Consider the following 23,269-nt stretch of genomic DNA (forward strand, 5'->3'; position numbering starts at 1 on the left):
ACAGTGCTGGGTGAGCCACCTCACCCCTCGGGATGGCACAGGGGTCTTAGGGTCAGCTGTGGGCACCGCAGGTCATGGTGCATGGAGCCCACCTGGGCCTGGCCTGGCTCTGGTGCTCCCAGCCCCTTTGAGCCTCGGTTTCCCTGGGTGTAGATGAGGTAACACCCCCTGGGCAGTTTTGAGGATTGAATGAGAGCCTGCAGCTCAGACCCTGTTTCTGGGCTCGATCTTCTGGTATGTGGACCCCAAGGACTGGCCCCTATGGCCTCAGACCTGACTGTCCATCCAGCTGACCAGGGGAGCCCTGCTGCCCGCTGCTGCCACCCCATCTGTCGCCTCCAGCACTGTCCGAGGCAGCCCCCTCGGGCCACCTGAGTGGGCTCAGCCCCCCATCCATGCTCACTCTCCTGGTACCTCAAGGGCGTTTCCTAAAACACAGGAATGAGCCTGTCCCCCCTGGGCTCCTTTGAGGTCAAAACACCACCTGCCTTCTGTGACTTCGGTGCTCGTGGGGCACCCACGCCCAGGCCGATGTTCATGCAGATCCGCCTTGGAGAACCCTCCTTCCTTCAGTCCCTGCCCCTCCTCCGGCCCCCGAGGCCCCCACGCTGCAGCCTGAGGAGGGGCCACCTCCTTGCCCTGCCTGCTCCCTGCAGTTGCCCTGGGGGCTGCCTGGGGCCTGGGTCCACTGGCACAGGTCCGGCTGGGGAAATGGGGGCTCTGACTCTGATTCCCAGACATGCCCACTGTGCTCCAGCTCCGGATGGCCTGGCTCTGCCTGGCTTCCCACTGGGCCGCCTCCCCTTCTGGGCATCCTCCATCCCGCATCTCAGGCCTCGCTCTGAGCCCTGCAGGCCTGGCATCGGGCCTGTGGTCACTCCTTGGTCACTGTGCCTGGGTCGGAGTGCTGAGGACAAGGGGGCTCCCAGTTCCAGCCTGGGTGCTGTCTCCCGGCCCCCCCAGGATGCAGCCCCTGAAGACAGAGGACCCTCCCCCCATCCCCACCACCTTTCCACCCCACTCCACCCCAGCCCCAGTCTTTTTCTAGCCTGTTGCTGGCTGGGCTCCTCTAAGGGATCCCGGGCTGTTGGGCTGGGGAGGTCTTGTCCATCCAGTGTGGTAGGACTAGCTGTGAGCTGTCCCCATGCTTGGCCTGGCCTTGGGGCCAGACGGGTTGAGTGCTGGTGGCAGTAGGAACCTGAGTGGTCTCCCAGTGTCCCTGTCAGGCCTCTTGGGGGGACACCCGTGAGGATGGGTGGACCTCGCAGTCGGGAGAACCATCCGGGCACAGAGAGGGCCATCGGCAGTCGCTCCTGCCATTCTGTTCCCATCCCGGCTCGGGGCAGGCTGGGGGGAGCCCTGGAGGGGCCGTCCCTCCCCCAGCCCTGCCGGACTGAAGCTGAGCCCCCGCCCCGCCCCGCGCCTGGGCTTTGTCCCGGGCCTTTCTCTCTGCCCGACGGTGGAAAGGGCCGCGTCAGCGCCGCCTTTGTCTGGCCCGCACCGCGCTGTTCTCAGGGCCGGACAAAGGCAGCCGGTTCACAGCCGCCGGGCGGATGGAGCGATTCAGTGTTTGGATAATTTGCCCACAAAAAGCCTGTGGCCCTTTCGCCTCCATCAGCAGGACTCGGCACCCCCGCCCCTCCGTGGCCTTTCAGGGCTCTCCGGGGAGAAAATTCCCACAGGCCCCAGAGGCAGGCGCAAGCCCTGGACAAACAGCGGCTTTGGCCTCCGACACCCCGGCGCAGGCCCCCCCAGGCCTGGGGCAGGTTAGCGCTCCCAGCTCCCTGTCCCCACCTGGACAAGGAGATGACCTCCCACCGGGGGCAGTGAGGGGTGTTCTCCCCTGTGAGCCCCTGGGACTCTGGGCAAGCCCCCCACCCCTGGTCTCAGTTTCATTTATAATCTGCAACAATGGGCGCTAATTCATGTCTGCATCCCAGGAGATCACCAAACTCAGTGCCCAAAACACATGGGAGCTGGGAGAGGGCGGCCCTTCCTCCCACCCACGGGCGCTCGGTGCCCAGCGGACACTGCGCACTGCAGGGCACGTGTGACAGGGAGCGGAGGAGGTGCGTTGGGACCTGCGCAGTAATCAGGCTGCCGCAGGGAGAAAGGAAGACGCTGCTGGGCCCCAGGCTCTCCCCGGGATCCCATCAGACTTGAGAGCTCTGTCCGCCAAGGCCACCGTTTGTTTCTCCAGCAAGGACCCTCCGCGGACTCCCCGCGGCCCCTGCCCTGCACCACAGCCCTGCCTGTCCCGGTCAGCGGCCCTCCTTCCTTCCACGCTCAGGCCGAAACCCTGGGCCTCTCTCGCCTCCTGTTTCTCTCAACCCCACAGCCTGTCCGTTGGCAAATTCTGTTGGCTTTGCCTTCGAGGGGCACAAATTGGACTCGTCCACCCTCTCCTCCCCCCATCACCTGGGCTCAGTCGCAGCTGCCCCTGAGCCTCGCTTCCTCCTGACACCCTCAGCTCCCAGCCTCGGCCTTCGCCTGCCCGCAGCTCACAGTCCTTGCACCGTCCACTCTCTCTAGACTGGAGGGCCCTCCCTCCGTCCACTCACTCTAGACTGGGGGGCCCTCCCTCCGTCCACTCGCTCTAGACTGGGGGGCCCTCCCTCCGTCCACTCGCTCTAGACTGGGGGGCCCTCCCTCCGTCCACTCGCTCTAGACTGGGGGGCCCTCCCTCCGTCCACTCACTCTAGACTGGGGGGCCCTCCCTCCGTCCACTCGCTCTAGACTGGAGGGCCCTCCCTCCGTCCACTCGCTCTAGACTGGGGGACCCTCCCTCCGTCCACTCACTCTAGACTGGGGGGCCCTCCCTCCGTCCACTCGCTCTAGACTGGGGGGCCCTCCCTCCGTCCACTCGCTCTAGACTGGGGGGCCCTCCCTCCGTCCACTCGCTCTAGACTGGGGGGCCCTCCCTCCGTCCACTCGCTCTAGACTGGGGGGCCCTCCCTCCGTCCACTCGCTCTAGACTGGGGGGCCCTCCCTCCGTCCACTCGCTCTAGACTGGGGGCCCTCCCTCCGTCCACTCGCTCTAGACTGGGGGGCCCTCCCTCCGTCCACTCGCTCTAGACTGGGGGGCCCTCCCTCCGTCCACTCGCTCTAGACTGGGGGGCCCTCCCTCCGTCCACTCGCTCTAGACTGGGGGGCCCTCCCTCCGTCCACTCGCTCTAGACTGGGGGGCCCTCCCTCCGTCCACTCGCTCTAGACTGGGGGGCCCTCCCTCCGTCCACTCGCTCTAGACTGGAGGGCCCTCCCTCCGTCCACTCACTCTAGACTGGGGGGCCCTCCCTCCGTCCACTCGCTCTAGACTGGGGGCCCTCCCTCCGGCCGGTCTCCCCCGTGGGCCCCTGATCACAGCCCCGCAGTGCGTCCCTTCCTCCTCGGTTGACTGTCTCTGCATTGCAGCTGCAGCTCCGGTCTGTCCTGCTCCCTGGTCTGTCCCACTCTGCCGGGCCCAGCACTCAGGCGTAGTTGAGGGGTGTCAGGGAGAGCTGCCTCTTCCAGCGGGGACTTGGGACCCGTGGGAGCCTCCAGGCCCCCTCCTCTCCTGCCTGCAGGTTCTCCATCAGTGAAGTGGGCACCAACCCCTCAGTGTCCTCCGCCAGGTCCAGGGTGTGGCTGTCCTGCCCTTGGGGCCCTGCTGGCAGCACTGATTCCAGATGGAGAGACTTGGGCCCAGAGGAGGGAAGAGCCAGCCTGGGGCCCCAATCCCTGAACACCCCAGGAACCCCTCAGCCATGCAAAGCAGCTTCCCGGGAGAGCCCTGCTGGCCCTCTGGGTGCCTCTGAGTCTTGGCAGTGACCACCCAGGGCTGCCTGTTCCGGGGCAGCCTCCCTGAGAGGCATGGGGGCTGCTCTCCTGCTGCTCCCAGGCTCTCGTCTGGGCCTGGGCCTGGCCCTGGGCAGCCGTGGTTGGAGGGCTGCAGTGAGCAGAACTGGGGCTCCACTGGGGGAGGGGCTGATAGGGAATCTGAAGTGCTGTGAGCAGCACCCCCACCTCAGCAGACCCCACCGGGACCCAGCCAGGAACCTCGTCTGTCCCCTCCTGACCTGTGTGCCCAGGGCTCCGGGAATCGGCTCCAAGAGGCATTCTGCAGGCCAGGTTCCTCACTGTGCAAGTGGAGAAACTGAGGCAGAGGGAAGCGACCAGCCAGAGTCTGAACAGAGAGGCAGTGCACTCCCTGAGAAACGGGGCAGCTACCCATAGGCCTGGGTCTCTCCGGGGAGCCGTCCCGGCAGCTCCTCCGGGTGCTCTTCCTGCCGAATGGTGCAGCACCTGTCCATGGAGGTCCTGCTGTTAATTGGGTAAATTTATATTTAATGGGCCCACAGTTTCACAGCATCTAAATTAGAAGAATCATTAAAAAGAATTGTAAATACAGATAACTTAGTTGATGAGGTTTGTCTTTTACTGTTTGTGTTTCATGGTCCAATAGTTGCACCCCAAATGGAGGTCAAAACACTGCCTATGAGAACATTTGGGCTGAAAGATGTACATATTTCAATGCAAAATGTGAGAACTGAGAGCCTCCTTGGTTTGCAGAATTTGCTCTGAGCTCACCAGGCAGCCCAGCTCTGCAGGGAGAGTATCTTCCCAATTAAAACGTGAGAATCTACAGGGAAGCGTCAGCTGAAGGTGCCAACGTGTTCACGTTTACAACTATTAGAAGCAACTTTGAAGAGCACAGGAAAGCCGATGGACATAAACCTTAAAAATAATAAGACTGTATTAAAAAACAAGAACAAAAACCGAGCAGAGAAACACCAGGGCCTGATAGAGACCGATCTGCAACCATCGGCAACCAGTCTGGCCAGTTTTAAATGTTCTCCTTTGGAACCTGGGTTGGCTCATTGGGCATGACAAGTGAGTCTTTCAGGCCTACTGTGCGCTGTCCCGCCCTTTAGGGGAGGGGATCTTCAGGGGTTGGGGGAGCAACCTTGGCTTCACCTCCAGGTGTGTAAAATGAGGAGCTGTCCACAGTCACTGAGAGCCCTGCCCGTCCTAACATCCAGGGACACAACCTGGCACCAAGTCCGGGAGAAGGAGCCAACCAACTATGTTCCAGCACCCACCTGGGGTCTCGTGTCCTTTGGCTTGGTTAAGCCTCTCTCAGCCTCTGATGGGCTAACTTTCTCTTAGTCAAGGGAGCCGATGTCCTGAGAGGATGTCCCTATAGAGAACCAGACGGCCCACCAAGGTGATCTTCCTCCAACCACCCACCCCTCCCAGCTCAGGAACCTTCCATGGCTCCCCATTGCCCAGAGAACAGTGCAAACTGCCAGGCCTGGATACACCCGTGGGGAGGGGCCTGCAGGGCTCAGAAGAGGAAGGGGCCAGGCACAGGCACCCTCGGCCACAGCAGGGTCAGGATCTCCAGACAGGCCCAGGCCCTGGAGTCGGGGCTCTAGGTCCACCTTCACCACCCCTTTCAGCCAGGCTGCTCCAGAGCTCGTAGCCTCAGCTCCTATCCAGTCCACGACCCCACTCGCTCTCCACACTGCCCATCAAATGCTCTTAAATGACGTGAATAAATGAATAAATCAGCTGATCTTGACATTCACAGGTCTGCCTGGTACTTTACAGTTTGCAAAGGGCCTCTGCCATTGCTGGACCTGGCCTCCCTCCCTCCCTGGGCAGCTCTGGAACCCAGTTTGCAGGTGGGGAAACAGGGACTTGGGGAAGAGAGTCACCTACTGAAGGTCTCATAGGGACTCCCCTCCCCACCCCACCCCACCGCTTTGGGGGTGGCAATAGTATTGATGGGGCATCTCTCTGAGATGGCTATGGGAAGCCAGAAGCAGGAATCGGGGACATGGGGATCCCCTCCCTCGCTGCCACCAGCCTGGTCTGGCTGATGAAATGCTTACTGTTCAAACACAGCCAGGGATTCCCACCTCCCCTCTCCACCCCCGCTCGCCACTGCCGGAGAAACGAAGTCAAGCTCACAGAGACAGAAATGGAGTGGGTCCCCTACCCTACCTGCCCTGCCACCCAGAGGCCTCCTGGGACCTGGGTGACACTGCCGGGGACCCTGGGGCCAGGCGAGGAGGTGCCCCAAAGGGCGGGCCAGCTGCAGACCGAGCCCTGCCTGCCCTGGCATCTCTTAAAAACAGCTCTGGCTATTTTTCTTAGTTAAAAAGAGTGTTGCACAGGCTTACACAAAGCTACAGGATATGAAAAACACAGGGCTGTGGAGTTATGATCATCAAGACAGAGTGGGACTGATGAGAGGCTGGACAAACAGATCGAGGGACAGGGCGGAGAGCCTAGGAACAGACCCCATACGTATAATCGCTGATCCCCGACCAAGGAGCAAGGGCGACACCCTGGAGCAGGGACAGTCTCCCCTACAGACGGCGCTGGGACAGCGGGACATCCACAGGCGGACGAGAGAATCTACACACAGGCCGTCACCAAAGTTAACTCAAAGTGGACCACGGGCCTAAATGTGAGGCACAGAACCGTTAGACCCCTAGGCGGTAACCCAGGAGGAGACCTGGATGACTCGGGTGCGGCGACCAGTTTTTAGACCCAGCACCAAAGACACAGCCCGGCCAGAGATAAGGGACAGGCCGGGCGTCACTGGGATGAAAACCTCCGCTCTGCGCGGGACAGTGTTAGGGGACCGAGAAGATGGGCCGAGACGGGAAGACAGTCTCTGTAAACACACCTGATGGAGGACGGGCACCCGGGGCGTGCAGAGAGCTCTTCAGACGCAACAGCGAGAAAACAGCCGGCCCAGCTCGCACACGGCCGGAGGTCTGAACGCACCTCACCAGGGACGACAGATATTCGCACACAAGGGCTCATGTTCCAGCCCAGCCACGGCAAATAGGCCCACGAAGAGATGCTCCACATCCCGTGTCACCAGGGAAGCGCAGGGCAGAACCACGTGAGAGCCGCTGCGCTCCCGGGGGCGCGGGGACGCCCGGAGCACTGGCGCCAGGGCTGCAGGACAGGCCGGAGCCCGGGACGCGCTGCGGGGGCCGCTCAGGAGGACAGTCTGGCGCTTTCTTACGAATCTAAACATACCCTTAGGACACGACCAGCAGTCACGCGCCTTGACATTCGCCCGAAGGAGCTGAAACCCACTTTCACAGGAAACCCTGCCCCTGCCGTTTGCGGCAGCTTTCCTCACAGCTGGCAAACTCGGAGGCAGGCGAGCGGGTGCCCGGCGAAGACAGAACCGAGCCGTCCGGCCACGAAACGTACGCGGGACGCTTAAATGCCTGTCGCCAAATGAGACGGGCCCATCGGACCCGAGTAGGCCGCACGCTGTGTGGCCGCAGCTCCGTGACACTCGGGAAAGGTAACGCTATGGAGCCGGTAAAAAGATCGGTGGTGGCCGGGGCCGGGCGGAGGGGTGGACAGGCAGAGCACCGAGGATTTCTAGGCGGTGAAACTCCTCCGCGTGACACTGTGGCCCGAACCCAGAGGTGCCCGACAGCAAGAGCGCCCGTAGGCTGCGGACTCTGTGAATCGTGACGAATCGAAACTGGCCGGAGACGTTAATGACGGGGAAGGCGAGGGGTGGTCAGGGGGGTGCATGGGAGCTCTCTACTTTCCCTACAATTTTTTTGTAAACCAAAACTGCTCTTAAAGGGTTTTTTTTCTTTTTTTTTGGTTTTTTTGGGGGGAGTATTACATGAGTTACAACCACACACAACAATGTGGGTGAATCCCACAGACACAGTCTGTGTTGGCACCTTCTTCCAGCTTCGGGGAGCTGGAAAGTGCAGCGGGCACACACGAAGTGCAAATTTAAGACGCACACATACGAAGTGTGTGTTTTTAGGACGCAGGCCGTGGAGTTTTGATCGCGTAGACCTTGCGAGCGATCGCCAGGATGGGGCTGATGAATATATTCCTCTCCCCACACAGTCATTTTACATTTTTGTCAACACAGCGTTGAACAAAGAAGCCAGACAGCCGAGGGGACAGGCCGTGTGACCCATCCATCCGAGGTACAAACAAGCCAAAGGGATCCACCATGGTGGCCGCTGGGAGTGTGGCCCTGGGTGGGACGGCGGCTGGGGGCTCGAGGGGCGCTCGAGGGGCGCCCGGGACCTGGCTGCCTTCTCTCTCTGACCCGGTGCCGGCTCCGTGCAGGGTTTGGTTGGTGAAAATTTGCCGAGCTGTACACTTCTCTGTCCACTTTCCTGTGGGTTATACTTCATTAAAAAGTTCCAGAAAAAATAGTGTTTGCGGCAGAAAACGGGAAATCCCAGAAAAGGAGGAGGAAGGTGGTTTCTCTCGTCCACACACTTCCCACTGGGGGGGGGGTCCCCCACTCGAGAGGCCTGGGGAGGGGCGGCTAAGCCTCGAATGACAGACCCCCAGTCCGCACCTCTGTCTGGGCCTGAAGGAGAGGGTCAGCCATCCTCAGGGGGCCTCCCAGGACCCGTGAGTCACCGCCTGCTGGTTTGGGAAACACCCCCTCGATGCCACCAAGGCCAGGCCCAGGGGCTGGGAGACTGGTCCTGCCTCGGGGGGGCTCCTAGGTTGGTGGCCCCAGTGGTAGGAATCTGGGCTTGGAGGGGCTGGGATGCCCAGGGTACCTGAGTCCCTGGCACCCCCTTCCAGCAGCTCCGAGCAGCCCTCCGGGTGCCCCTCTCCTCGAGAGGCAGCGGCAAGGCCGGGGCCCGGGCCAGGGCTGGGGCTGGGCCGGTGACATCATGAACTGAGCGTTGCCAGTTCCTTCCCGACCTCGGAAACCCCAACATCCCGCTCCAGGAACTGGCCTGTGGACTTGGCTTTGGCCGGCTGCCCCGGGAGTGCGGCGGGAAGGCCCCACACTCCCCACCCCCCGGTGGCCTGTTCCTGAGGCCCCCCTTCCCTTCGGGGGCTCCCGGGAAGCCTGTGCCAGTGTGAGAACCAGCAGGGTCAGCTCCCTCTGTCCCCACCCTTGCCCCCCTCCCCGCCACCCTCAACTGCAAGAAAAATAAACAGCTGTCCTCTCTCTGCGACTGGAAACACACACACACACACACACCCGCCACCTCAGCCGGCTGTGGGGCTGACTCACCGGCCTCGGCAGGGGCAGCAAGAAGGGGCTCAGGGCTGCCCTGAAGAGCCCTGCGGTGACCCCGGGCCAAGCCCGCCCCTGTCTGGGCTAGGAGGACAGGGGACTCACCCATCCCACTGCATCCCTGCTGTCCCACAGCCTAGCGTGTGACCGCTGGCCCTGACCTCTCCCAGCCTCAGCGGCCTCATCGCCTGTAGCAGACGCAGGCCTGGGGCTCTCGCGGTCCAGGACAGTGACTGCGACGACCGTAGCTGCCTTGGGGTCCACCCAGGGGCCACCCAGTGAAAGGTCTGACGTAGCGGGGTGGGAAAGTGGACATGAAATGGGCCTCCTGGGAGCTTTGCCCAGCCAGTGTCTGATGGCCCTTTGGGTCACCTGGCTCCCTTTCCATGGACAGTGACCTCCCGGGTTCGCAGAGGCTGGGGCAGGAAGGCAGCCTCCTCGCTGGAGGGGTGGGCTGCTCGCTCAGAGCTCCGGGCCCTTCCCAGCCCCTGAGCTTCAACCTGCGTGAAGGCTTCGCTGGGCACCTACTGTGTGCTGGGCTCGGGCTGGGCCCCGAGTCCCAGGAGAGGACCCCAGCTGTGCCTGGGGATAGATAAGGGTGGGGCCGCCTAGAGAGCTGGGATTAGTGGCCAGTTCTGTGACCTGCTGTGAGAGTCCTGTGGGGGGCACCTCTCGGGAAGAGCCTGGTCCCAGGAGAGACTCAGCCAGTCCTGCCCCTGGAGCAGCTTTCCCAGGGTCAGGGGCGTTTGGCAGGGTGGGGGTTGCTCCAGGCACAGGTGTCAGCTGGCCACAGGTTGGGAGGTGTGCTGTGGCTGGCTTGTGGCCACGGGAAAGCATGCCTTTGGGGCACACTAGAGCGCTTGCCTAGGGCTGCAGGAGCTCCACGAAGGCAGATGGGCCAGGGCTGCTCACCCTGGCGACAAGGGAGGGGTGGGCCGGGAGGCCGAGCAGAGGGCCTGGCAGGGCACGGGGCAGATCAGAGGGCAAGGGGAGCCCCTGCTGGGTTCCCACGCCAGCCAGCAGGGGCAGGTGTGGCCTTGGGGTCAGCAAGCGGTGGGAGGCTGGGGAAAAGCCGGTGTGTCTGGCCCGGACCAGCCAGTGGGAGCACCAACCAATTAACCTGCAGTCGCCCAGAGAGATGCTAAGAGGATTTGCCTTTGTCTGGCTAATTATTCGGCATCTACACTCTTCCTCTCCCGGGGAGCACCGGCCCTTTGCAGATCTTTAATTAAAAGGAAGCCGCTTTCTCAATTACCCTAAGGGCGGGGCAACCAGTGAAAACCCTGGGGGTCACCCTCCAGGCCCAAGCAGAGGGGCTGGGGCGTCTTCCCAGGGCCTGGATTCCCACTCCCGGCTCCCACCGAGAGGGTGGGGGTTAGCAGCCCACAGTGGAGGAAGCGGAGGGCCCAGAGGGAGCCTCTGTCCGGGGCCCACTGGCTCTCCCAGCCTGGCTGACCAAGGCCTGCCCACTCCTCCCAGCTCGAGGCTCCATGGTAAAGGGGGGGGGGGGCAGCAGCTCACAGTGATTTGAGTTCCAAACCCCTTTCTTTTACTGTGTGGTTGAGGAAGGTTTCGGGCCGACCCCATCGAGAACACTTCCCAGACCGCCGGCTGGCCGTGCGCAATCTCTGGGCTCATTCCTCCTTTAGCTTGGCTCAGAAGCATCCACCGAGCCCTCTGGTGTGCCTGACCCCAGGCCACCACACCAGCCAGGGACGTGTCCAGCCTCCCATGCTCCTCCACAAAGACCCCTTGGGCCCTGAGGATGGCTTGGGCCTCATCTGGGTGCACCAGCCTGGGAGTTAGTACACTGTTCACATGCAGCCTTGGCATACAGCGGGTGCTCTATAAGTGTGCTCGCTGGATGAAGGCATCACCTGAGCTCCTAACCTGTAGTCACCGAAACCTGACCAGGGCCTCAGGCCCTAAACCCGAACCAGGACACAGGGGGCAGGGGGACAGGGTGTAAGCTGACTGTGTCCTCGGGTGGTTGAGCCATCAAGTTGGCTCCTAAGAATTTTTGTTCGCTGCCCATTCAGGGAGGGGCATGGTGTCTGGGCAGGAGGGTCAATGGCCTGAGCAAGGTGGGAGGTGGGAGGTGGGAAGCTGCCGAGCTGGTTCCCTAAAGGACCGCGCTTGCTCGGTGGGTGGGGACCCCGGGAGGCTCGGGGAGTGGCAGGGTGGGGGCCTCCAGGAGGGAGCGCTGGGTGGGGCGTGTGGGGACAAGCGAAGCTCCCTCTGAGCCAGCGTGGCTCAACCAAGCGTGTGCTTCAGGCCCCAAACCCGCCACCCGAGCCCTTTTAAGAATAAAAACAAATATTTGTGTTGCATGTTGCGTGTTGGGGTTTAGCCTTCTTCTTGAGGCTAAAAATAGGTGCATCTCAGCGTCCCGGCAGGGCTTCCCCCCACCCGCCCCCACCCGCCCCTTCCCTCCCCCATCCCGCCTCGCCCAGTGTTGTGCAAGGCCAGGTCTGGAGCTCCGGGTCCCATGCCAAGTTTTGACTTAACTGCGGGTGACAGGAGTATGCAGGTATCAGAAAATGATTATGGGATTAAGGTGCCCATTACTGTTTGCAGGAGGCAAGGCAGCCAGGGCTGCCACACCCAGGCGAGCCGGCCTCTGGGCCAGGGGCACTGTGAGGGGCTTGACACCAGCCCGCCCCCCTTTGCCCGACAGTAATAACATCTCCCCCCCCCCCCCCAGACAATAACACAGACTGATGGGGGAGGCACACCGGGAAGAAGCCACCTCCCAGCTGAGGGGCCACCAGGAGCCATCAGGTTGGGGGAGTGTCGGCCAGAGGGAGCAGGGCTGGTATGAGGGAGGGGTGAGGGGGGCGGAGGAAGAGCCTGCTGGCCTCCAGGAGAAGAGAGAGGAGAGAGCTGTGATGGGCCAGTTCAGGGGGTCTGATAAGGGTTGGGGGGGCCCCAGGTGGCCTGATCACACTGAAGGCCCAGGTGCATGGCTGCCCAGGGCAGTGTCCTGGGTGCAGGTGGCACATGAGCCTGAGGGTCTTCGAGGAGGGGGATCTGTTAGGTTATGGGGAGGAGTCCAGGGCAAGTGAGGGGCAGTTCGGGGATGTGCTGGGTGGCACCTGCAGGCAGTGGAAGGTCAAGAGGTCACAGGCCATGCCAGCCAGGTAGACAAAGATTCAGGATCACTGGCCTGGCCAGGCGTGGCTCAGCGGTTAAGCATCCACCTAGGATCCCGGAGATCGTGGTTCGATTCCCGGTCAGGACACAAGCCCGGGTTGTGGGCTCAATCCCCAGGAGGGGGCGTGCAGGAGGCAGCCGATCAATGACTCTCTCATCATTGATGTTTCTATCCCTCTCTCTCCCTCTCCTTTCCTCTCTCTGAAATCAATAAAGATAAATGAAAAAAAAAAAGATTCAGGATCACTGATAGCTTTGTGGCCACAAAAACCCTGTGAGGGGACAGGAGGGGACTTGGGGGGCCCTGAGCAGCAGCCTGGGTCAGGTACCAGTATAGGAATCGGAGAGGGGCAGGGACGCCAGCCGAGGGAGTGGTCCCCAAGGGAGTGGTCCCCGAGGATGAAGGGAAGGCCAGGATATGGGGCTCTCGGCCCTGAGGCTGAGCCAGGTAATGGTCGTAGGAAAATTGTAAACTGTAAAGTGCTGTGACATGAGGGTGAGGCTCTTGGTACTTTCCCGAAGCACCGGCTCTCCCAGCAGCTCCAGGCCTGTGGTGCCTGCTCCGGCCTGGCCGCGGGGCCGGGCATCTCTCCAGCCTCCATCACCGGCCTTGACTTTCCTTAGCCCTGATCACCTCCTTCTGTGCCAGCCCTTTATGGTTTATGACATTTATTCCATTCCTAATAGACACTTGTTGCCTCGTGCCCCCTCCAGACTGTCAGCTCCCAGCACCTGACACGTGAGACGTGCACAACATTTGTGAACCGCGTGAATAAAGGTGAAGCAAAGCTTCTCATGTCCAGAGGGAATTGGGCATCGGGCACCGGAGGAGAGGGCGTGGAACCCAGCACGGCCCGCCCCCTGCCCGGCCCAGAACTGTGACCCCTCCAACCACAGAACCAAGACTCCTGAGCCCTGGGTGTAAAAGTGCAAACTCTCAGCCCCCGAGAACTGTGGAGTCCGAATCCTGGGGGGCTGCACATCTCCCTCACCACCACGTGGAGATCAAACTATCCTTTAATTTCTCTAGTGGCCAGAAACTGCCTCCTTCTAGTAGCTCTGGCCATGAGAAAGTCCTTGTAATGTCCCCTGCAGGGCCTCCTGGGCTGCCCTCAGGTCTCCCGGTGCCATACGAGGCCCTGGCCGACCCTTTCCCCTCCACGGGCTCTTGAGATAGGGAGCTCCCCTCCCGCAGCGGGCACTCCCGGAGCTGCCAGAGACAGTCCTGGCTACTCAGATCTGTTGCCGCTGGTTGCCCTCCCTCCCCCAGAGTGTTGGCACTGAGAGTTCATCGATCTTTCTTTCCTGGGAACCCAGGAGGGGAAGCAGGCACTAGTCACCCTGCCGGTGTTGGGACCCATCCGAAAGGCCATCCCACTCTCTCGGCCAGCAGGGCCCCATCCCAGTGGCTGGGTGACCTGGAGAAGCTCAAAGTCCTGGTGTTGGCCTGGTTAGTTCTAAGGTGGCAGGCACGGGGAACCCACCTCGGCTGGGCCCATCCTGGCTCTGACAAGGACTCTGGGAGCAGACAGTCCAAACAGGGCAACGGAGGCCCAGAGGACCGGAGGCCCCTCCTCGAATATCGTGCTGGGCTGGTGGGACCTCAGGAAACGGCCCACGGTCTGGCAGACGGTGTCCCAGGGCCCAAAAGAGGGATGGGGAAGGGCCAGGAGCAGCCTTAGGAGGGGCCCGGGGCCCAGCCCTCACTCCCCACGCCCCTCACAGCCTGTGACTCTTATTCGGGAGACTTTTCTACTGGAAAATGAAGACTCTAGACAGCAGCCGGGTGTCGGGAAAGCCAGCTGGCAGGCAGCCGTCCGCTCAGAAGGACTGAGCCTGTGTTGGCCATTGAGGGGGATGGGGGGGCAGTGAGAGCTCCTGCCAAATGTTGGAAAGCCTGAGACTCAAGTGTAAGGTTCCCCACTGTCCTTCTGGAACCTTCTGGAACCTTGTCAGCTCTGCGGCAGCTCTCCAAGCTGCACTCTCCCCCTGCCCAGCCCCCCAAACTCCATGCTCCCTATCCCTTCAGTTCACCCCAGGTCCCACCCCAGATCCTCGCTCACCTCCATTCTTAGGCCTGAAGCATCTCTTCTTCCTGCCTCCCTCCCAACGCCTCCCTTTCCTGTTCTTTTCTTCTAGGCCCCAGCCTAAATGCCAGCTCCTCCAGGAAGCCTTCCTTGACTACCACATCCCCCGGGGCCAGGTTCCACACCCCTCTGTTCTCCTGGCCCCTCTTCCCTCCACTGCAGCCTCAGGTTTTGGGGGCGAGTGGGGTGGGCCAAAGGGCCAGTTTGTCCTTCATTCTATCCCTGACCTGGCCTGGGGCTAGTTAAGGGAAGACCTCACTCCCAATCCTGCTCTGGGACCCTGCTATACCCAGCCAAGCTCTGGGCACCAAGGAGTTGAGCAGTGACAGACGGGTGAGCAAAGGGACGTGTGAATAAACAGATGTGAGACCCCATCCTGCTTATGGAAAACCCGGGGCTCGGGAGCCAGAGCTGAGCCAGAAACCAGGGAGGGACCTTGGGCAAAGCCCCCTAGCCCACTCAGGGCAGTGAGGTGGGGTCCACAGGCAGAGCCAACAAAATAGCCCAGCTGCGGCCCAGCCCCAGCAGCTCGGGCAGGGGGCTTCCAGAGAGAGAGCCTCCTCAGGGGTCCTGCCCAGAGTGGTCGGCCCGGACCCCCCGATACACTGGGTAAGTTGTAGAAGGACTGAAGCCCTGAAGGCCACCCTCAGCCTCAGGGTGGGTGGGCTGGCCACCCAGGGAGGCCAGCAAGGCCCAGAAGGACACCTGTGTCCCACACCTGGAGAGTCCCAGGCCTGCCCTGTCGGCCACTGGCCTCAGCCTGCAGGTGGAGTAAGAGGACTCCTCACGCTGGGCCTTCCCTGCCCGAGCCCGGGCTGCTCCCTGCAAGGCTGGGAGGGCGTCCCTTCCATAGCGTGTCCGCAGCTGCAGGGCTCCAGCTGAGCTCAGAGAGGCGCGGAGCCCGGACCAGCCAGCGGAGCTGGCCAGGCAGGCCCCGCCTGGGTACTGCTCCCCCGGGGCCCTGGGAGCACTGCCTGCGGTGGGTGGGCTCTGGGCCTCCAGATTCCCCTCACCGGTGCATTTGGCTGACCAGCTGTCTACTCCTAAGGCCTCTGCTGGGTTCCAGGCCTGCCACTCCCAGGGCCCACCAAGACACAACTTCTGATCCCCAAGGGTCCTGGGATGCCCAGGGCAGGTGATTCTGAGTCCCTAGGTTCTGCAAGACCAAGGACCTGCTAAGCAGGCAGGTGGCATTCCAGAGAAGGCAGGTGGGTGCACACTCAGACCTAGGGAAGGAAACGGGCCAGGACCCCAGCAGGCAAGGCCCAGGCTGACCTCCTGGCTCCTGGCCACCTGCTCCCAGCTCCGCGCCTCCCAGGAGCGGCCCGGCTGCTCTGCCCAGGGAGCTCACACTTTGCCTGCACAGAGCTCCAGCCTCCACTCGCCTCTCCTCCCCTCTGGGGCCCAGACCACAGCCCCACCTGTCCCAGCCCGCCCCAGCCCAGGTCAGCTCCCTCTCTTCCCTTCACCCCGCCTCTGCCCTCCTGACCCTTTCCCCAGCTCTGGTTCATGCCAAAGTTCACCCAGATGTCTAACCCAGATCCTCGCTTTCTAACCCGGTCTTTCCTGTTCTGTCCTAGGTGAGGATAGATCGCTGCTGTCATCTCCTCCCTGAGACTTGACTCTGCCATCACCTTCCACTCATCTCTGGGCAGCCTTGGACAGGTCCTGGGTCCTCTTTTCCCCTCATGGGAGGAGGCCTGTGACTTGGGTGGAAGGAAGACCCCAGAGGACCTGAGTTCAAATCCTGATCCTGCCTTTCACTGCCTGTGTGACCTTGGACAGAGCCCTTTATTCCCTGTGCCTTGGTTTTGCCATCTATAAAATGGAGCCAGTGCTGACCTATTTGAGGAAAGTGTGTTGTGAAGGTGGTGGGCACCTATGGACCAGACCCAGTGACTGGCACGGTGGGGGGTGTTCAGTGTTCCACAGACCTGCTCACTTCCACGGACCCTTGGCCTGCTTGGGGAGGTCGCAGCAGTCACAGCAATGAGACACCTGCCCATCAGGATGGGGGTGGGGGTGAGAGCCCAGACAGAGGGGAAAGAAAGAGCAGGAGCCCTGGTCAGCTTGCTGGGGAAGATGAATGTTATAGGAGGGAGGGTGTCGGCAAGGTATTAGAAGAAAGCCAGCTCCCCAGGGGCAGAGAGCACAGCTGGGGCAGACTGGGGGTGGTGTGGAGCGTGATGAACACGTTGAGGCGGGGGCGGCTCACTGGCAGCCAGGGGGCTTTGTGTTGGGCGGGGTGGAGTGGGCTGCAGGAAATGAGGCAGAGGGTCAGGGAGAACCACAGACCACACCAGGAACTGCCCACCAGGGTTACAGGGACCCTGGGAGCTCCAGCCACCAGACAGCCGTGAGTGGACAGCCCTGGCGGGGAGCAGTGTTGGAGGCCCAATGCTAAAGCTTGGCCTGTGTTTATCCAGAAAGAAAAAGGGGAGCTGGGCCTGGCCAGGTGGAGCTTGCTCCCTGCACCCATTCTGCAGAGGGGGAAGCTGAGGCTCAGAGTGTGGAAGAGCCACTCCAAGCCTTTTCCTGTCTCCTAGGCCACCTCAGTCAGTAGATGCACCACCAGAATGGGCTGCCACTGCGGGCAGGAGAAGAGCAGAGGGCCCTGAGGTCAGGGCCAGGCCTGATCACCCCACCCCCAGGGACCAGCCCAGGGCCGGGCCTCCAGCAGGGCTGCACAAGCCAATGAGCCAGTGAATAGGCACAGGGCTGGGGCGGGGGGGGGGGGGGGGGGGATGCTTCAGAAATATCAGCCTCGAAGGCGGAATCTGGGGCTGGGGGTCAAGAGGGCCCTGGGCCTGGCCAGCAGTGCAGGCTCCATACCTGGGGCAGGGCCCCCCGGAGGGTGTGCCGGCAGCCCTGGGAGGCTGGGGCTAGGGTTGAACCGTGGCCAAGAAATAAGTACAGTCTGGGCACCAGGGCCGTGGCATTCTCGGAGCTCTTTCCTCATTCCTGGCCCTGTGGGAGTAGTCGGACCCTGGCGTTCCTCTGCAGCCACCACCTGGGATCTGCTTACCGTCTCACGGGGAACCAGGGCCTCCTGCCAAACTGCTCAGACCCAGACCGGGCCTGGGCTGTGGGCCTCAGTGACCACCGACACCCAGCCCAGCCACCTCTAGCTCTCAGATGGGGAAACTGAGGCTATCTATCAGGGACGGTCACTCCGGAGGCTGCCCGAGCCTAGAGGTCAGGAAGGGTCCTTTCCCACCTGTCTCTCCCTCTGCACACTCTGGAGGAGCCCTACATCCCAGAAAGCCCACCTGGTGGCACCTCCACTGGGAGCCGGGTCTGGGGCCAGGCTCCATGGGTTGCAGGCGGGCACAGTACAGACGGGGGCTGTTTGATCAGTGGTTCCGCCCGATGCCAGGCTGCTGGGACAGCGGGCAGTGGCCAAACCGGCCCCACTGCATGCCTTCGGGCCTCAGCAGGAATGCCATTCATCCTCCGGGCACGGTTAGCACAGGAGGAGGCCTGGCCTCTGGGGAGAGGAAGGCCTGGGGCTGCCCAGGGGCCTCAGCTGCCTTCTCACAGCCAGAGAGGGCAGGGAGCACCCCAGGGGGCACCGGAGCCCAAACCCACCAGACAGCTGGATAGACCCGCAGGGACCCAGAGGCGAGTTGGTTCAGGTACCTTGAACCAGACACAGAACGAGACAGATGGGACGGGGGACTCCTGGCTGGGGGTTTCCCACCCCCAGGCTCCCCATTCTCCTGAGAAGAGGCCTCCACCAGCCCCATGAGTCAGCTCCAGCACCAGGCTACGGCCACTGTCCCTGCAGCCTGAGCCCAGGCTGTCCAGGGACGCCTCAGAGTCTGTGTCCAGCCCCCGCCAGTGGCCCTTGCTGAGTGGGGAAGGCCCAAAGGTACTTGGAAGGTGTGACTCAAGGCCCCACTTGGGACCTGGGACCTGGGACCTGGGACCTGGGACCTGGGCGAGATGTGAGGACAAGCATGGAGGGGGGGGACGTCAGCGCAGCGCCAACAGAGAGGGGCCAGGGACCCAGGAGGGCAGGGCTGGCCCTCAGTTGGCAGCGTGTCTCTACCCCCAGGGGCGCCGCGCAGACTCCACACACACTCGCATCTTTGATTCCAGCTTTATTGGAGCCGTTGCTCCCCTCCAGGGAGTGGACACAGCCCGTCAGAAACCCACCGGCTCTCCTGAAGTGGGCACTGCAGGGGCATGAAGCTTCGGCCACCGCCACCCCTGACCGGGCCACACTGACCCCCTCACCCAAGGGGAGGGCAGCTGCTGACGGACTGAGGGCGGGCGGGGTCTCAGCAGGGGCACTCAATGGCCGAGGGACAGTGCGCGTGACTCGGTGGCGTCAGGAGCCCCGAGCGTCCGTTTCAAGCAGAAGGAAGAGCCTGTCTCAGGGGAGAGCAGCGGCCACCCCTCCCCAGTACCCAGTGTAGGTCACAATAATTTAAGACACTATAGACATCTCAACACTATATAACAATATAAGTTAACCAGGTGCCTTGGCAGAGGACATTGGGCCTGTGGACTCAGGGTGTCCTGGGACCCGAGGAGTGGGGTGGGGGGCATTCACGTTGGCCTGGAGGCTCCCAGGACAGCAGCTAATGGAGTGTCCTGGCATCACTGGGGGCACGCAGGGTGGACGCCAGGGCCCAGACAGTGTCACTCGCCCCAGGCTCATGTCCAGCCCGCTTGGCCGGTCAGCCACCTGAGGACACATTTCGATGGGTGTCTGGGAGAAAACACCCTAAATTTGGGGTGGGGATATGTGGGCAGTAGAGGGTGCACCAGAAGTCACCGCACACCACGTTTCCTGGCAAGTCACCTCCTCTGCCTTGGTCTCCCCAGGAGGGGTGGGGGGTTTGCAGAGGACACAGCCAGGCCCAAGTCCCGGGTTTCCTTTCTCTCCCCATCCCACACGTGGTTTAGAACTGAGCCAGACCCCCTCCCGTTCCTGTCTCCCAGGTTTCAGGGTGAGCTGGACTTCAAGGGAGGTTGTGGGCACCCTGGGGAGGTGTCTGGTGGGGCCCTGGCACAATGACACCCTGCATCCAAGTTTTCTCCACATCGAGGTCAGGGCGAAAGGGCCAGATGTGCAAGAAGGCTACCGACAAACCCTCGAAGGCACCTCCGGAGGGGGGGGAGTGCAGGCCCCAGTGATTTCTCAAGGCATGGGGGCCACCTTACACTAACCTGGGTGTCCCCACAGCTTGTCTTCTGAGGCCAGGAGCCATGGGCTGGGGGTCAGGACACCCAAGCCAAGGCAGGAACCTCCACTCAGGTCTTGGGGCCTCTGGCTAGTGCTCCATTTTGGGCCTCAGTGTCCCCATCTGTCAAATGAGGCAAACACCCTGAACGACTCTCAGCCGCCCCCGCCCCCCCGCACTCCCCTAGCACAGTGCCATCCTGGGGTCTGGCTGGCTCCAGAGTGGAGGGGGCTCTGTAAACTTCAAGGTGCCAGGCTGGCGAGGGGCGGGGAGGGTCACAGCCTTGGGGAGGGGAGACAGCACTCCCGGAACCTGACACAGGTGGCGTTTTGACTGGTTTGATAGCGTTTTCTAAAAGAAGAGAAGCAGCCAGAGGTCCCTGTCCAGGGCTGTCCTCAGAGGCCCTCTGGGGGCCATGCTGGTCACCAAGCCCCTGCTCAGCTCACCTGGGGACCACCACGCCCAGCCACCTGTCCCCAGGCAGGGCCAGGAGGGCACAGTGCACAAGGATGCTCCAGGGTCCAGGAGAGGAAAAGGGCAGAGAGGGGTCTGCTATCGTGGGGTATGGGGTTGGGACCGGCTCTGCCTTCATGCTGAGTCCTCCTCTGATACTATGGAAACATAAATAATTTTTGTCGGCATCTGCCCAGACCACCATGGGGCCCCACGGCGGATGCGGCCTGGGAAACAGTGTCACGTGGGGCTGGCGGTGCAGCAGGTCCGTGTTCATGCCACCAGGCGGGGGATGGGGACACTCAGAGTCTTGTCATCTCTTTGCTTTCCAGGGATACGGGTGTCCTTGAGGTTTACTTTCCCGGGGAGAAGAAAATTAATTCACCGGGCTCGGTCAAGGACACCTCGGCTAAGTCACGGGCACTGTTCTGCCACAGCAAGTGACGGGAATGGCAGGAAGGAGCCACGGGACGGGGAGAGGGCGACGGGCCCAGAGGGAGCCCTCCTGCGTCCGGAGCCCCGCCATCCGCGGCCACCTCTGTCCCAGCCGGCCGCACGGAGCGGGGAAGGCGGGAAGCCCGTGTGCACACGCGGCAGCGGGGCGGCCGCCCGCGTGGCCGTGGCCGTGGCCGTGGCCGCTCACTTGCAGGTGAAGACCTCCGTGCGCTCGCTGCAGGTGTTGCACTTGACGAAGCAGCACCAGTGGAACTTGCAGTTGCACTGCCAGACCTTGGTGTACTGGTGCGTGTTGTAGCCGCGGCCGCAGCACATGGTGTCGCAGCCGTCCGCGCCCGGCGAGGTGCGGTTGCACAGGCGGCCCTGCGTGCCCACGCTGCCCGTGGCCGCGTCCTCCTCGCAGTAGTTGGGCGACTTCTCGATGTACACCAGGTCCGTCTCCATGGGCTTCTGGTAGCTGCGCAGCTGCTTGATGCGCAGGAAGGTGGGCTGCCGCAGGCGGCTGGCCCGCACCACCTCCACCTGCACGGCCGCGTTGTACTTCTCCTTCAGCAGGTGGCCCACCTCGCGGAACTTGGGCAGCGTGGTCCAGCACGTCTTGGTGGTGCAGGAGCCCGACACGCCGTGGCACTTGCACTCTAGTTTCATGCGCTCCTCCAGCACCTGCGGGCGGCCACAGGGGGGGCTGAGCAGGGAGCGCCCCTCCGCCCGCGCCCCCCACGCTTCCAGCCTGACCGCAGCCGGTGCCCCCACACTTCCCGCTGGGTCCCCACGGATCAGGGTCTCCTCTCTGAGCCTCAGTCTCCTTGTCCGCTAAAGGCAGCTGCCGACCTACTGCGCAGAGCCTTACGAGGGGCCCGTGAGAATATTCAGAACTCAGCAGAGCTGGGCACACACTTGTCAAAAGTGCTTCGTAAATTCTCACAACCGCCTTTCAGGGAGCTGGGAGTCAATGCAGTTCGGGGAAACTGAGGCCTGGCGTGCTGTGGGACTTGTTGCAGGTCACGGGGTAGCAGGGGGGGAAGCCGGCCAGGGGCGGGCACCTCACGGTGGTACCAAGCCCAGCAGCAGTGGGTGATCGATAGGTGAGGATCCCCTCCCCCGGCCTCTCCCCTTCATGGCCCTCCTGCCCGGTGCAGGACTGGCATGCAGTGGGCACTTAATAAATGGCTGTTCGATGAACGCCTGGTGTGCGTGCGGAGCTCCCTGCACCACGTTTGCTGAAGGACGGGAGGTGAGCACACGGGTCAGCGAGGCCCAGGCGTGCTGTCTGCTGGGAAGCCGCCCCAACCAGTGTTGTTCTTTCTCCCGGCTCCAAGCGGCTGGGATGGGTGCAGCCTCATATTTTCCTTGGGCCTCCCTCCCTGGCCCCGGAAGGCGGATTCCCAGAGCCAGCCCTGACCCCAGGTACTCATTTACCCGGATCGAAAGGGCCCTGCCAGCCAGGCTGATTAAAGATGGGAATCATTAGCTTCTGCCCACGGCTGCAGAGGGGCCATTTGTCAGCTGTCCCTGCTCCCCGGCCTCACTTCCGAGGCCCAGCCCTGAGGAAGCTGGCAACCCCTTGCCCCCCTGGCCAGAACCCCAGTCCTGAGGAAGCTGGCAACCCGCTGCCCCCCCCCCCCGCCAGAACCCCAGCCCTGGCCCCGAGGAGGAGACCCACAGCGCATGCTAAATGAAAAAGGGTGAGAGGAGCATCCCACAGAGCCAGCTGCTGCCCCAACCTCTCTTCCTGCCCTGGTGGGCACGGGGCCCTGGTGGGCACGGGGCCCTGGCAGACATGAGGCCCTGGACCTCGGTGAGGATGTCCGGGACTCACAGTCCAGGGTGGGGAACAGAAGGAAACCGACACAAAAAACGCAAAGTGTAGGGGCTGTGGGAGCCTCGACCTGCCCATGGCAAGGGTGCCTGGGGTGGAGGGCTTCCTGGGGGAGGCGGTGCGTGCACTGCGTGTCTGTGGAGGAGTGGGAGATCATTAGATAAAGAGGAGGGGTGATCTAGGAGGGGTGCAGCATGGGCAAGGTCTGGAGAGCTGTCAGCATGGCCATAAAGAGAATATTTCGCCCGAATGAGCATCACGTGTGTGCTGGGTGGGCCATGAGGCTGGAGGCCTGGAGTTGGGGATGGGGTTCTCTGCTACATGGATGACACCCGGGGGAACAGTCAGACTTAGAACTGCAGGGCCATGGGGTGTCAGGTCGAGGGCACAGGCCAGAAGTCTGCTCTGAGGGTATGGGTGAAGTGAGGGACCCTGGTGGGACCCCTTTCCCCAGGGAAAGCCCCCTCCCCTCTCCTGCGCATAGCTGTCAGACCTGTCCTTCCCCTTCCTCATACCTCCCAAAGCTCCTCTTTGCTCAGACCCTCCCCTCTCCTCAAAGCCCCTCCCTCTATTAACTGGCCCTTTAGGGCCTGGAAGCTTCCCCTACCCTGGCCACCTGCCCACTCTGAATGCCCCCCAGTGGACCAGGAGCTGACCAGACGGATGCCCCTCTCAGAACCCCTCCCTGGGAAACAGTCCCCCCGCAGGCTGCTGGCTCAGGAGATCCCCCCTCTCAACCCACAGTGGCCAGAGACCTGGCAGGGGCGTCCACGCTAGAGGTAGTGCAGGCCAGGTGGTCCAGGCTTAACTGCCATCCGCATGCCCACTTTTGCTGTGCCACCTGCCTGAACCCCTTCCCTCTGTCCCCATCTCCCTGTCTTCGTCAAGGCCGAACAGCCCAGCCCCACCCACCGCCTGGGGACCCTGTGTGGCCGGGCCAGTGACAGTGTGCAGATGGAGCCGATTGGCAGCTATTTGCAGAGCGAGGGGCCGCATCCTCGCTTGGCTGGGTCCCCTGAGCCCGAGCCTCTCCTGTGAAGTGATCACAGGACTGGAGAATGTGCCGTTTCCGTCT

At 62.4% G+C, this 23,269-nt stretch overlaps 1 protein-coding gene across 2 annotated transcripts in view; it reads right to left on the reverse strand.

The window, feature by feature from the left end:
• Positions 1-18,364: 18,364 nt before the first annotated feature.
• Positions 18,365-23,269, reverse strand: part of WNT7B (Wnt family member 7B) — a 47,040-nt gene continuing 42,135 nt past the window's right edge. For both annotated transcript variants that reach the window (XM_081130132.1, XM_081130133.1), the window contains exon 4: positions 18,365-21,038. In XM_081130132.1, the coding sequence (XP_080986258.1) occupies positions 20,559-21,038 (480 nt within the window). In that variant the 3' untranslated portion in view covers positions 18,365-20,558. The remainder of the gene's footprint in view (positions 21,039-23,269) is intronic.

The sequence above is a fragment of the Miniopterus schreibersii genome (genome assembly GCF_964146895.1).
Source record: "Miniopterus schreibersii genome assembly, chromosome: 2".
NCBI classification, from domain to species: domain Eukaryota; kingdom Metazoa; phylum Chordata; class Mammalia; order Chiroptera; family Miniopteridae; genus Miniopterus; species Miniopterus schreibersii.